Genomic DNA, 11,405 nt, shown 5'->3' on the forward strand with positions numbered 1-11,405 from the left:
CTACTTTACAACCCATTTCCCTAGCAGCATTATATTATAGTGCAGCATGTAAGATATCCCCAACGCCCTCAAAACAACCAAATACAGTAGTAAACACCAATCAATGTAAATAATGAAAGAAATAACCATCCACCTGGAGTGGAGGTGTAAGTTTGAAGCCCCCGCCAGATTGGTGCGCTTGAGGAGCAGTAACTGTCAACTCCTCCTACCCTCATTGAACCAAGCCGCGCAAAACACCCTTCAGACCAACCCCATTTGACCCGCAATGCTTTTATGAAACCTGTGATGACCAGCTGCAGAGACCTACGACATTTCCGAAAAGAAAGACCGGGTATCGTGATGTCTATGCAAAACCGAAGATGAAATCCCCCATGCTCGTTTGCGTCGTATCGGTGCTTTTATAATTGTACATTGAAAGTGGAATTAGAAAGTGGATATTAGAGACCTTGGTGACCCGATGAAGATTCAACAACGTTATCGGATAAGTTGATGAGGAGTTGTGCAAGGCATCGTTTGGTAGCAGCGTCATCGCGAAGGACCGAGGAGAAAGTGGCATCGCGGAGAGGTTCGGGGAGACATTGGCGGAGAGCTTCGCGGGCTCGCGCATTATCACTCAATCTGACATTCATATTAGCGGGAGCGAAATCAAAGTCTTCGACGTATTCTCACCGAAGGAAGCAGCGGACGACATGCTTCAACAATCGCGCGGTTTGTTGCTCAACAAGTTGTGAAACCATATTGCTGAGTACTGTGCCAACAGCATAAAACCGCTCATAGGTAGCACAAATATAATTAAGACCGTGATCATCGAGGAGGATCTTCTGCACAATGAAGATTGCAACTGTCTTACTAAGTTCTGATCCGGTCTCCATGATTCGAAGACATAGTGGGATTATTTCAGTAGTGAGGAGGAAATTGATGACATCGGATGAATCATTCTTGACAAGGGCACCAATGACTCCAAGGGAGGTAAGACGTAAATACTCGAAAGGTCGGGATTTGGAAGTCGTGTTGAGGAAAGGGTAGAGGAAAAGAGGGATGTGAGCTACTAATGTCAGTTCTGCGTCATATCAATGATGTCCGGATAACCAACCGTTCAAGAAAAGGGCGCGAGTCTCATTGTGAGAGGCAACGCACTGTAGAAGGGCCAAGGCGTTGCAGACTCGATTTGATGCGGCGGCGGTGAGTTGGGAGGGATTAAGGAGAGTATAGACTGAGATTATCTCTTGGAGAAGTGATGTCATCACACCTAGATCTGTCAGCATGTCATGACGCTACCCCTTCCGACGGCGTAAATTTACCAAAAGAATGCCACAGTATCAATGCAAGCTCTGGCACTTGCTCGCGCTTCTTGCTGAGTTCCAGGAGAGCCGCTTCCCTGGTGTCTTCATTGAGTAAATCTGCAATGAAGTTCAAAGTCCTTCTGTTTTCTTCTGAAACATTGGAGTCGATCATGGCTGCTGCGTCTTGTCCGTGATTTGAAGAAATGGAAGGTACAGCGGCGTTGTGGTTTTGATTTTGACCCGCCATGCGATTATAATGAGCTGCCTGAACCGCCGCTGCATGCTGCTGCTGCGCCTGTTGAAGGTGGGTCTGCTGGTGCATCCATGGTTGGTCGACCTGCGGATTGTATTGATGTTGATGAGAGAAGACGTGTGTCCCCGGGAGCATGGTGCTCATTATCGCGATAGCCGGCGAAGTTAACTCGAGGGCTAGAAGATACTGTAGTGTTAATAAGAAAGTGTTGGGCTTCAATAGATTGTCGCAAGCAATGGCGTCTCACAAGAGTGATCTTGGATGAATTTGGAAAAAAGGTGAGATGAGGGGTAGAATAATTGTTAAGGTTACGTAGGTATCCTGCTGGTTATCCTATTTCAGGGTTGGAGGGAGCTTTTGTTGTCTTGTCTTGTCTGATGTGCTGTAGCGGGGCGGGAGTTTATTAGTGCTTCGAGCCGGCTAAGTTTCGGAAAGTTGGTAATCTAGCCTTAAAGACAAGGCCAATATGGTGTCTAGATACTCGAGTAACAGGTAGGGGTAAACTACCGCAATGGAGTTCTGATGTTCAAAAGAGTAGTACCCAGGTATTGGGTATGGTCTCAACTCATTTATCCAGATATATACATAATTGATAGTCGTACATGTACATAAACTGCTCATTATCTCAAGAGAAATCAATCAAATATCAAAAACCACAAGAGTTATTAGAGTCCAAAGGCTATCTTCTACTTTGATCATGATGCCGATTGCTTTATATACTACATAGGTGACACTTAAGGGGAGACTGCATTGGTCAAAGAGAGTAGGTTCTTGTTGGGAATAGTCAGTTAGTCCAACAGAGAAAGCTTGATTATTCAAAATACGAATAAGCTTTCCTTAAAGAATACCATGTAATACAATGAGTATATACCATCTCGTCATACAAAGGCGGGACTAATATGAATCACCATCCTCGAATACTAGGATTAAGAATTGTTATCTCATTATCTTGAACAGACAGACAGAGTATTGATACTGGAAATAACATAGTCATTAGAATTATACCAAAAAAGCAACCTATATATTCCGGGTATAATACAATTCTACCCTCTTATCTTTCTACTATTAAACATAATTCATCATCTACATCAGTAATATCCTCAATCTTATGAAAAGAAGGTAGACAAGTCCATATTATCACCCCACACCCCACTAACCTCCACGGCAAGATTAATCATTGTACTGATGGACCAGAGAATAATCAAACCCCATCCAATTTTTCTACTCATTACCCATTTGTTCATCGGTACTGCAATGAGAAGTCCGACTAATGTGATCAGCAAAGTGATAGCGCTGACCATTAGTGTACCACTGACTTCAATCTCGTATGGCTTATATTTGATATCTTTGTTCGGATGCTTGTGATGTTTGTGGTTGGCCTCTTTAATTGTCATGTATGCGCCACTAACACCAATGCCAATGAGAATGTTTAGCATCGGTCCGCCAAAACAAGCACTCAATGCCATAACAGGATATCCCAATCTGGCAACTGTGATATCGGCGACGAGGTCTCCTAATGAATTGCCAACAGCGAAGATAGTAAGGCCAAGGATTGCATCTGAGATACCTAAAATGACACCAAATGCTTTGAGAACTCCGACAACTTCGTTGGCAATGGTGGAAATCCAAGCGATGGCAACGACGAACCCGAGGAAACAAAGCACAAATCGATGCTTAGGGGGCCGAGAATGGGTTGTTGTTACTACGAGAATGGCAAATGCTACCAGAGACCCGAGAATGGAATACAAAACTAGACGTATAAGCGACCTCGAGTCACCGTCGTCAGTGTTAGCCCAAAATATGAATACCACAAAAAGAGGAGCTGTAAACAATTGAAGCACGACAAGCCAGCGGTTCCAGTCTCCAGAATGTTCTACCCCCGGTTCGTTATGAATCGCATCCTCGTGAGACGGGCCGATATTTTTGGTGGGTGACATGGGAACTTGGTGCGAATGAGAATGATGGCGCTCAGCAGAGATGGCTACCGCCGCGGTATTGTGTTGACCAAAATCTGAAATAGGGGACCGAGGACAATCATCAGTCTGTGTGTTCCGTCGACTCCGTTGGTATTCCACCCATTCGGATCCTGCTTCTGAAATGAATGATGGACTATCCGGGATCAGTGATGGGCCGGTGTTTCTCCTCGATGTGCCTGATTCCCTCCTTTGGTCGATGGAGCTTATCTCTTCCTGGTCTTTAGATTCTGACTCAACCACTGGCAATGTGATTGCCAAAAGGAAGATACTAGGGGCCGAAATAACGCTGATAAATTTATCCCATCGGCTCTTATCTCTCCACGTGCATAGTGTAGGAAATAGAGCTGTAAGTACGATTTGTGGGCTGGGTAATATGCGATATGGCCACCATCTTATTGGCCTTTCCGGACAGTACAACTCGTGCTCCAAATTAACCGACTCAGGTGTGATTTCAGAATCTGGCAGCAGGATACTGGGAGCCTTAGAACTATTCCCTGATAATAAGAGTGGAGAGTCCGTGTAAATAGGAAATGGTAATATTGGTGACTGTGTCCGGTTTCGCGAGCTATCTCTTGATGAACTTGGGATTTGAAGCTGAGGTCTTTGTACTGTTCGTGATCTAGTAGAGTTTGCCTTTGAACTTACAGGGTCTATGTTTGGTGAACGTGGATGCCGGGGTGATGCTGCTGGAGATTCATTCCCGGGTGGTGCCAACAAATCATCATTCCAACGCGAAGTGCTGTTTGTGAATAGTCTGTCATTTTGTGATCCATCGAAGGACGGAGGAGGCGAGATAGAGACTGTGGGCGATTTGGGACCTGGAGAAGGAACTCTTAGAAGCTGAGGAAAAGTCGGGGTGGCTGCCATTATACCAATATCCGGCACATCTGCGACGGTGAATGCTGCGGGGTCCGGGAGCTTGAGGGCTGACGCAGCGTTCATAGAGACGGCTCTACTGCGTACTGTATCTAGCTTAGGGCGCTGTGTATCATTTTCGCCAGTAACGATAGGATTTATGCTCAAAGCATATTCAGAAGCCGGAGCTGATGTTGTGGCAGATGTCCTGATTTGATCAAATGATGTCGATGGGTCATCTGAATATCGTCGCAAATTTATCGGCGGGCCATGGGAGCCTCGAGACTTCTGTAAAGATGATAGAACCGACCTAAACTCTAGAGCGCCGACCAGACTAGGACGAATGGGAGTTAAAGTGTTCCTCCGGCTACCGGTCGGTCGTATCACTCGCATATTGCTAGCCACCTCGGCAGCAATGTATCTACCTTCATCTCCATCCTCGTCACTATCTTCATGTTCAGGCACTCGTGGATGAGGACTAGAGCCACGCTCCAATTCCGCAAAATCTTCATTGCCACGGAATTCTCTTTCTCCTGCTGGCGCATCCTCATCATCTCCATCTTCCTCGGTAACCTCTATCTCTTCATTTGTCATTGCCAAGTACTGACCCCGAGCTGCGGCCTCTCTTTCACGACGACGACGTCGTCCTCCCAGGTACCAATGCCACATCACTACTATCACCACGTAGAAAAGGTAAAACCCGATCATCACAAAACATTCCCACAAGTGAAGAGCACCATCTGCAAGAAATACCATACTGAAGCTTGCTGCAACTATGAAGAAGCCAATATCCCTCACGAATGTCTTTTTGCCAACCTTAAACTCTCTCACTAAAGCCATGGATCCTGCGACAACTGCAGTAATAAACCCAGCTGCTCCGATGAGCTCGCCCACCGCGAGACTACCACTGTGCGAACCCATTGCGGCAAAAGTCGAGAATACATCCGGACTACCATTCCCAAAAGCTAGGAATGTTACGCCTGCCATACTCTCACTCATGCCCAATATGCTCGCAATTGTTGATAAATTGATGCAGAAGAAATCGCTCGCAGCGATTCCGATTGTCGAGAATAATAGTCCAAGCCATAATATAAGAACGGTGAAAGCTAAGGGTTGGGCCGTTGGTAGCTTGCAATAGTAAAGCGAAAGGTAATTGAGGAGTCCTGCAGTTTCATCGGGGCAATTCGCCAATATGAATTGGCATTTATCATCGGCATGATGGACAAGGCGACACTATGGCATTGATGTGAGTACAAAGTCTGGCGTAGCTTTTGTGTATCTACAAACCTCTTCATCTCGTTTCACAAGTCTTCTACTGTCCAGCGCATCCAATGCTCGTTTTTGTGCCACACCATATTGAGAACCGTAACGATATTTCGCGCTTTGATCTGCGACAAGACTTATGACAGCTAATAATGAAATGATCAATATGGTAAGATAGAAAGCTCGAAAATTATATTTGGAACGTTTTGGTGGGCGGGATAACGCCTTAGTCGAAGAAGTTCGATGCATACTTGATGCATGATCTGATGTGGACCTGAAGCTTTTGTTGAAGCAATGCGATTGCAGTTGCGATTGCGATGATAATTGTATTAAAAGTTATTAGTACCTACATGGGAAGGAATAGCTTCTGATAAAAGTAGAAATCCAAATTCAAAGTCGTAATCTGGGCTGTGCTAGCTAAATTGCCAAGTTGAATGGGATATTTCGGCAAGGAAAAGGAATCTTCGTCATAAGAGTGAATGGCAAAGTACATCGTAATCGCACGTATGTGTGGCTAATGACTGGGTCTGATGGTCCACCTCTAGAAGCACTAGATGCTAGATAGGTTATCGATAAACCTGGGACAAGGGCGATCAACGGCAAACGTGTATGGAGTAACAAGATAACCTTGAAGGTTACATCCACTGGTGTTTCTCGTCGTGTTCCTGACGAGAAGTAGGTACCGATAGGAAGGATATAATAACACTTTCTTAACACTTGAGGGGAGATCTTGTCTGGCACCAACTTGAAATTGAAATGGGATATATTGTCTCATTCAAGAGTCCATCCTCTCGCCGTTTCTTGATGAAAGTGATGTGGCAATCACCACGTAATGTGAGAAGGTCTTGTCCCGATTCTGAATCGGCTTATGTAAGCCAATCTCTCGATACCTAAGGCTGCAATACTCGCGTCGGGGTTGGGCAATCGGTCCCCGCTGTCCTGCCAAAATGTAAATAATAGAAAATAAACAAAGTTCAAACTTAACATCATTGCAACACATTTGCCTATCACGACAATTTTTATATTTCTTGATATGCCTAGAGTCGCACAAAATCCAAGTGCGAAGAGGGGTAGAGTTGCTTCTGGCTCTTTACCAACTCCTGCAAAATCTCCCGTGAAGTATGATTGCCCTGGTTGCTATGGTGTTTAATGTCCATATCTTTGGCAGATGCGATGCTTTTCGTTTGCGTGCGCTCTGCAGAATGAGATTTTTACGATACTGATTGATGGCAGGGTACCTTTGAATGATGCATCGCCTGTGAAATTGGCTCTCAATGACGATGCGCGAGAAAAAGCAAAACGACTGAAATCGAGAAATGCCCACCATGAAACTCAGATGAACGAAATTAAAAAGGCTGCGACTCCTCGGAAATTAGTGAACTTCGAACGAGCAGGAAGTTCATCGCCGTCAGTGAACCACAGAACACCGGGGCGAATAGGAAAAGAAAATGATTTGGATGGCGGGGTTATGATGGTTGGAGGAAACGCAGTCACTCCCATGAAGCGTGTTCCAATTCTCGCAAACTTCGAGGAATGGATGAAGATGGCCACAGACAACAAAATCAATGCTGCAAATTCTTGGAACTTTGCGCTTATTGATTATTTTCATGATATGTCACTTTTGAAGGAGGGTGATGGAGTCAATTTTCAAAAGGCCAGTTACACTCTTGATGGTTGTGTAAAGATTTATACGAGTCGAGTCGACAGTGTAGCTACAGAGACCGGCAAGCTTTTGAGTGGATTGGCAGATAGCGGGAACAACAAGAAGAAAAGGGGCGAAAATGAGGAAGGTGAAGGAGATGAGAGTGAGGAAGAGGTAGAAGATGAAGACGGAGTTGTTAGAAAGAAGGCAAAGAAAAGGGTATGTACCACTTACATTCATTATCACTTTGTTCTTCTCCAGCCGACGTACAAGTTTTTCAAAACAAGTCAAATCTCATAGTTGAGATGTGAAAGATCGCATTTGATGTGAAGCAGAATTATGGTTGCACATCATTTATCTACCCCGGAGTGGTAGGGTGTGATGGACGTCTTTAAGTTTTTGTCTAGCGGCATGCTTTTGGAAGAAGACGGGGGACTTTCATCTAAATATAACATCAGTTGAAATGCTTTCTGGCACATACGACCATAGACTGAAGAGAATTGGGCATCCCGTCCGCTCTGCCATACACAAGCTTCAGATCGGTGGATTAGTAGTTGGGTGGGTGACCACCAGCGAATCCCCACTGTTGTATGTACAACATCCCCTTTTGTTTCTTATTTTGCTTCGCTTTACTTTCTGCTAGTGGATTTGATCCTGCAGAGGCGGCGAGGATGATGATGGACACAACCAACCCATGTCAATCCGCGATCTATTCTTCATAGGGGTGTTAGTCTCAAAGTTCCGTTAGGGCTGGGCGACAGTCCATGATTTGCAACCTTGATTCTCAATTCATTCAACTTTATCTTTTTCGTTTCATCCTTCTTGGCTTGGGGACTGCAAAAGGGAATTTCTTCCTGGAGTGTAAGGCTTTTTGGTTCTAGTCTAGTGCTTTTCCAAAAAGTACTCGAAATGATCTACATCCCGAGGTTCACCCGACTTTTGATTAAGTCTGATCGTGATGTGATACCTGTTTGTCTTGGTCAAATAGTGCACTTGGTATGATTGATCAGAAAAACACAGCTAATCATAAGTTCAGACTCAACGCTCATCGGAAGCAACTCTTGCAACCTCGTTCTCAGCATTACAATTGAAGAAGTTCGAACTTGAATTCTCCGTTGATCCTTTATTTAAAAAAGCATCTGCAGACTTCGATGAGGGTGGTGCTAAAGGTCTACTTTTAAATCATCTCTCTATCGACTCTAAAGGGCGTATTGTTTTTGATAGTAGCGATGACGCAGGTGACGCTTCGGCAGAAGGACGGGGTAGAAGACGAAAGGCTGATGCCATTGAAGAGGATGAGGAAGATGTTTTAGAATCGGCAAATGTTACTCTGAAAGATGATGAGGATGATGAAGATGATGGAGATGATGTGGAGATAGATGTGGAAGCCTTAGGAGTCAAATTTTTTCCGAACTTGGATTTCCTTGAAGAACAAGACATTTGTCCATCATTGAAGAATTTCGACCTCGGAGATCCCTCTGGTTCTATGGATATTCCATTTTTAAAGGCACCAGAAGATTGGCGACAAGAGAAAGACAAGTCGGATGACAATGGTGTTGGTGATAGGTCAGGAATTTTCCTAGACGATGATAACCCTATTGGATTCGATGATGACGATGATGGACTCCTTGGAAATTTCGATATTCCAGATGATGCTGGATTTGGTGAAGGTGGTGAAGCTTGGGCTCGTGATGCCGCAATCGAGCCACGCATGCGGGTCCACGATGTGGGATATGATAATGATGGTGGCGATGGTGAGGATGGAGAAGGAGGTGCTGGTTCATTTGACCCCGAAACCGGCGAGTACATCATATCTCTTGATCGTGGATCCAAGAAGGAAGGCGGCCATGATGACATTTTGAGTTATTTCGATGAGGCGTTGCAAAAGAATTGGGCCGGTCCTGAACACTGGAGGATACGAAAGATCAAAGACGTCAACAAGCCAGCAGTTACAAAGCCACGCAAAGAGAAAGAACCATTCGAAATCGACTTCATTTCTCCTTTAAATACCACTTTGGCTGAGACTATTTATACTCATGCATCAACCAATGCTACGATATCTTTGCCAAAGAAGGATTGGAAGTCCAAGACAAGAAATCTTCTTCCCGATGACAAGCATTTTAATTCCAAACAACTGTTACGTCTTTTCCTTAAACCTAAAGCTAGAATGGGCAGTCGAAAATCTGGGTTTGGTGCCAAATCCGGAACTTTTGGTCAAAAGAAGGAGGAGGATATCCCTGAAGGCGAGATTGGTGAAGATTATTGGGCACGAAAAGAAGAACCTGCTCACACATTAGAGGATGAAGCTCCACCTCATGGGGATTATGACGCCAACTTCTTCCAAGATGACGGTTTGGCAATGCCAGGTATAGATGATGATGACGATATGGAATTCGCCGATGCACGTGAACAATTTTCGCCTGGAGCTGAAGGCCAAGGTGCAGGTATTGGTGGTATCGCTGCCATATTGAATGCCGGAGCTCAAGGTGTAGACGGGGAAGAGGGCGCGTTTGGTACACAGCTGGTCACACAAAGTAGAAGATTAAGGCCTGAATATGTGCAATATGCTAGGGTTGCCAAGAAGGTTGATGTGAGGAGGTTAAAAGAGGAGTTATGGAAGGGCATTGGATTCAATGAGCCTGAACAACCAGTAAGTTTATCTGCTACTCATAGAACCCGAATGTTATCACTAACAAATTGAAACAGGACATGTCACTTTCTACATCACGACTACCAACCCCACCTGTCAAAATTCCTACGGATGAAAATGAAACCCTTCAGTTTACAACCGTCATGCAAAACCTTCAGGCTGTATATCCAAAACAAGTTATGAATGATATCTCGACTAGTTATTGTTTCATCTGTCTTCTGCATTTGGCCAACGAGAAGGGTCTTGTCATTGATAAGAAGGAAGGTTTAATGGAATTGGATATTAGGAAAGACCCAACTGCTGAAATTACAGTTGAGTAATGACAGCAACTTGGGGTATGATGAACGCTGGACATAAGGATATGCAATGGGCGTTCGAAAGGGATTTATTGATCATCATCTGGTCTGTTTTGATTTCTATTTCGGTGCAAGTTTATGCTCGTGGGCGTGCGTTCACGTTGTGCATCTCAGGGTCGAGGTACAATGGTCGGCTGTACTGTATGGGAGTGGAGACTCTTTGTGTGTGTATGGTGCTTTATGAATTGAAAGAAATCAGTTGGGACAGATGGTATAAATTAAGATTATGATGATAATGATGATGATTTTAAGAAGAAAAGAAATTGTTTCGTGTGGCGAGAACAAAAATTATTACCGAGGGTCTTGCATGCAACGATAACATTGAAAGATAAAACATGATATTCTGTGCTATTCGCAGACTATCTTTAATGTATTGTTCGTTAGTTCAACATCTCGATCCTTCAGTTCCAAGGCTTTTGACTTTTTGGGGTGGGCATTTGCTTTGATGTGATGCTTCAGCAATGGCTTTGGAATTCGAGTGCCGATGTTTGAACAATCTGGGATTTGAATATGGTCTTTTTTAAGTATCTAAGGTTAGCTTGAAGTTAAGACTCGAGATTGGGTAAGTGGGTGGGATGAAAATGTGGGGCGGAGGAAAAGAAAATACTGACTGACTCTTGAGAAGTATGTGGAAATTTGAAGTGGAAGAAAGGTTTACATATGAATAAAGTTGGGATGGTGATACTGATGTGGTTTATATAGGTATTCACTACAGGCTGTTGAACTAGCTGAAAGCTAATCTTTTGCAGAACAATCAGTCATTCACTATGTCTTTGTATGAATGCGTGCTAGTGCTAAACGGGGTAGTTGAGATCGGACGGAAACTTTCTAGTCTCTGGCTTAAGTTTCTAAGATCCTTTCTAGGGCGACTAATGTTCTGCTTCTAGTCTTGTGGGCTTAAATATCATTATTGGGAAGACACAGTGTATATATATGTACTAATGCAAGGCACTACAATCACAAATCATATTCACTAGGGCATGATTATGTTTTTATAAGGAAAGTTATATTTTTATTCTGAATTTCAAAGTTACGATGAGTTCAGCAGTGGAAATGAGAAGATTGCGTGGAAACTAGGACCAGCCTAGATTTGAGAGCACGAATTAAGAAATGAAGGTCAAAGTTGA

At 44.0% G+C, this 11,405-nt stretch overlaps 1 protein-coding gene across 1 annotated transcript, besides 4 other annotated features; it reads right to left on the reverse strand.

Moving 5' to 3' along the window:
- Nucleotides 1-437: 437 nt before the first annotated feature.
- Bfra_000082 (putative sodium calcium exchanger protein) lies at nt 438-5,879 on the reverse strand (the record flags this gene model as incomplete). The annotated part of the gene is made up of 6 exons (XM_037330531.1): nt 438-618; nt 670-1,045; nt 1,094-1,249; nt 1,302-1,722; nt 2,694-5,600; nt 5,655-5,879. 6 exons carry the CDS (start codon nt 5,877-5,879, stop codon nt 438-440), a joined length of 4,266 nt encoding a protein of 1,421 aa, XP_037196864.1.
- Nucleotides 5,880-6,663: 784 nt separating this feature from the next.
- Nucleotides 6,664-6,749: a sequence feature (Protein overlapping with rRNA (Bfra_000083, KAF5877919.1) was converted to a misc_feature.).
- Nucleotides 6,750-6,863: 114 nt separating this feature from the next.
- Nucleotides 6,864-7,491: a sequence feature (Protein overlapping with rRNA (Bfra_000083, KAF5877919.1) was converted to a misc_feature.).
- An 817-nt stretch (nt 7,492-8,308) lies between these two features.
- Nucleotides 8,309-9,922: a sequence feature (Protein overlapping with rRNA (Bfra_000083, KAF5877919.1) was converted to a misc_feature.).
- A 56-nt stretch (nt 9,923-9,978) lies between these two features.
- Nucleotides 9,979-10,242: a sequence feature (Protein overlapping with rRNA (Bfra_000083, KAF5877919.1) was converted to a misc_feature.).
- Nucleotides 10,243-11,405: the final 1,163 nt, after the last annotated feature.

This window comes from Botrytis fragariae (assembly GCF_013461495.1).
Source record: "Botrytis fragariae strain BVB16 chromosome Unknown tig00000001, whole genome shotgun sequence".
In the NCBI taxonomy this organism is placed as follows: Eukaryota; Fungi; Ascomycota; class Leotiomycetes; order Helotiales; family Sclerotiniaceae; genus Botrytis; species Botrytis fragariae.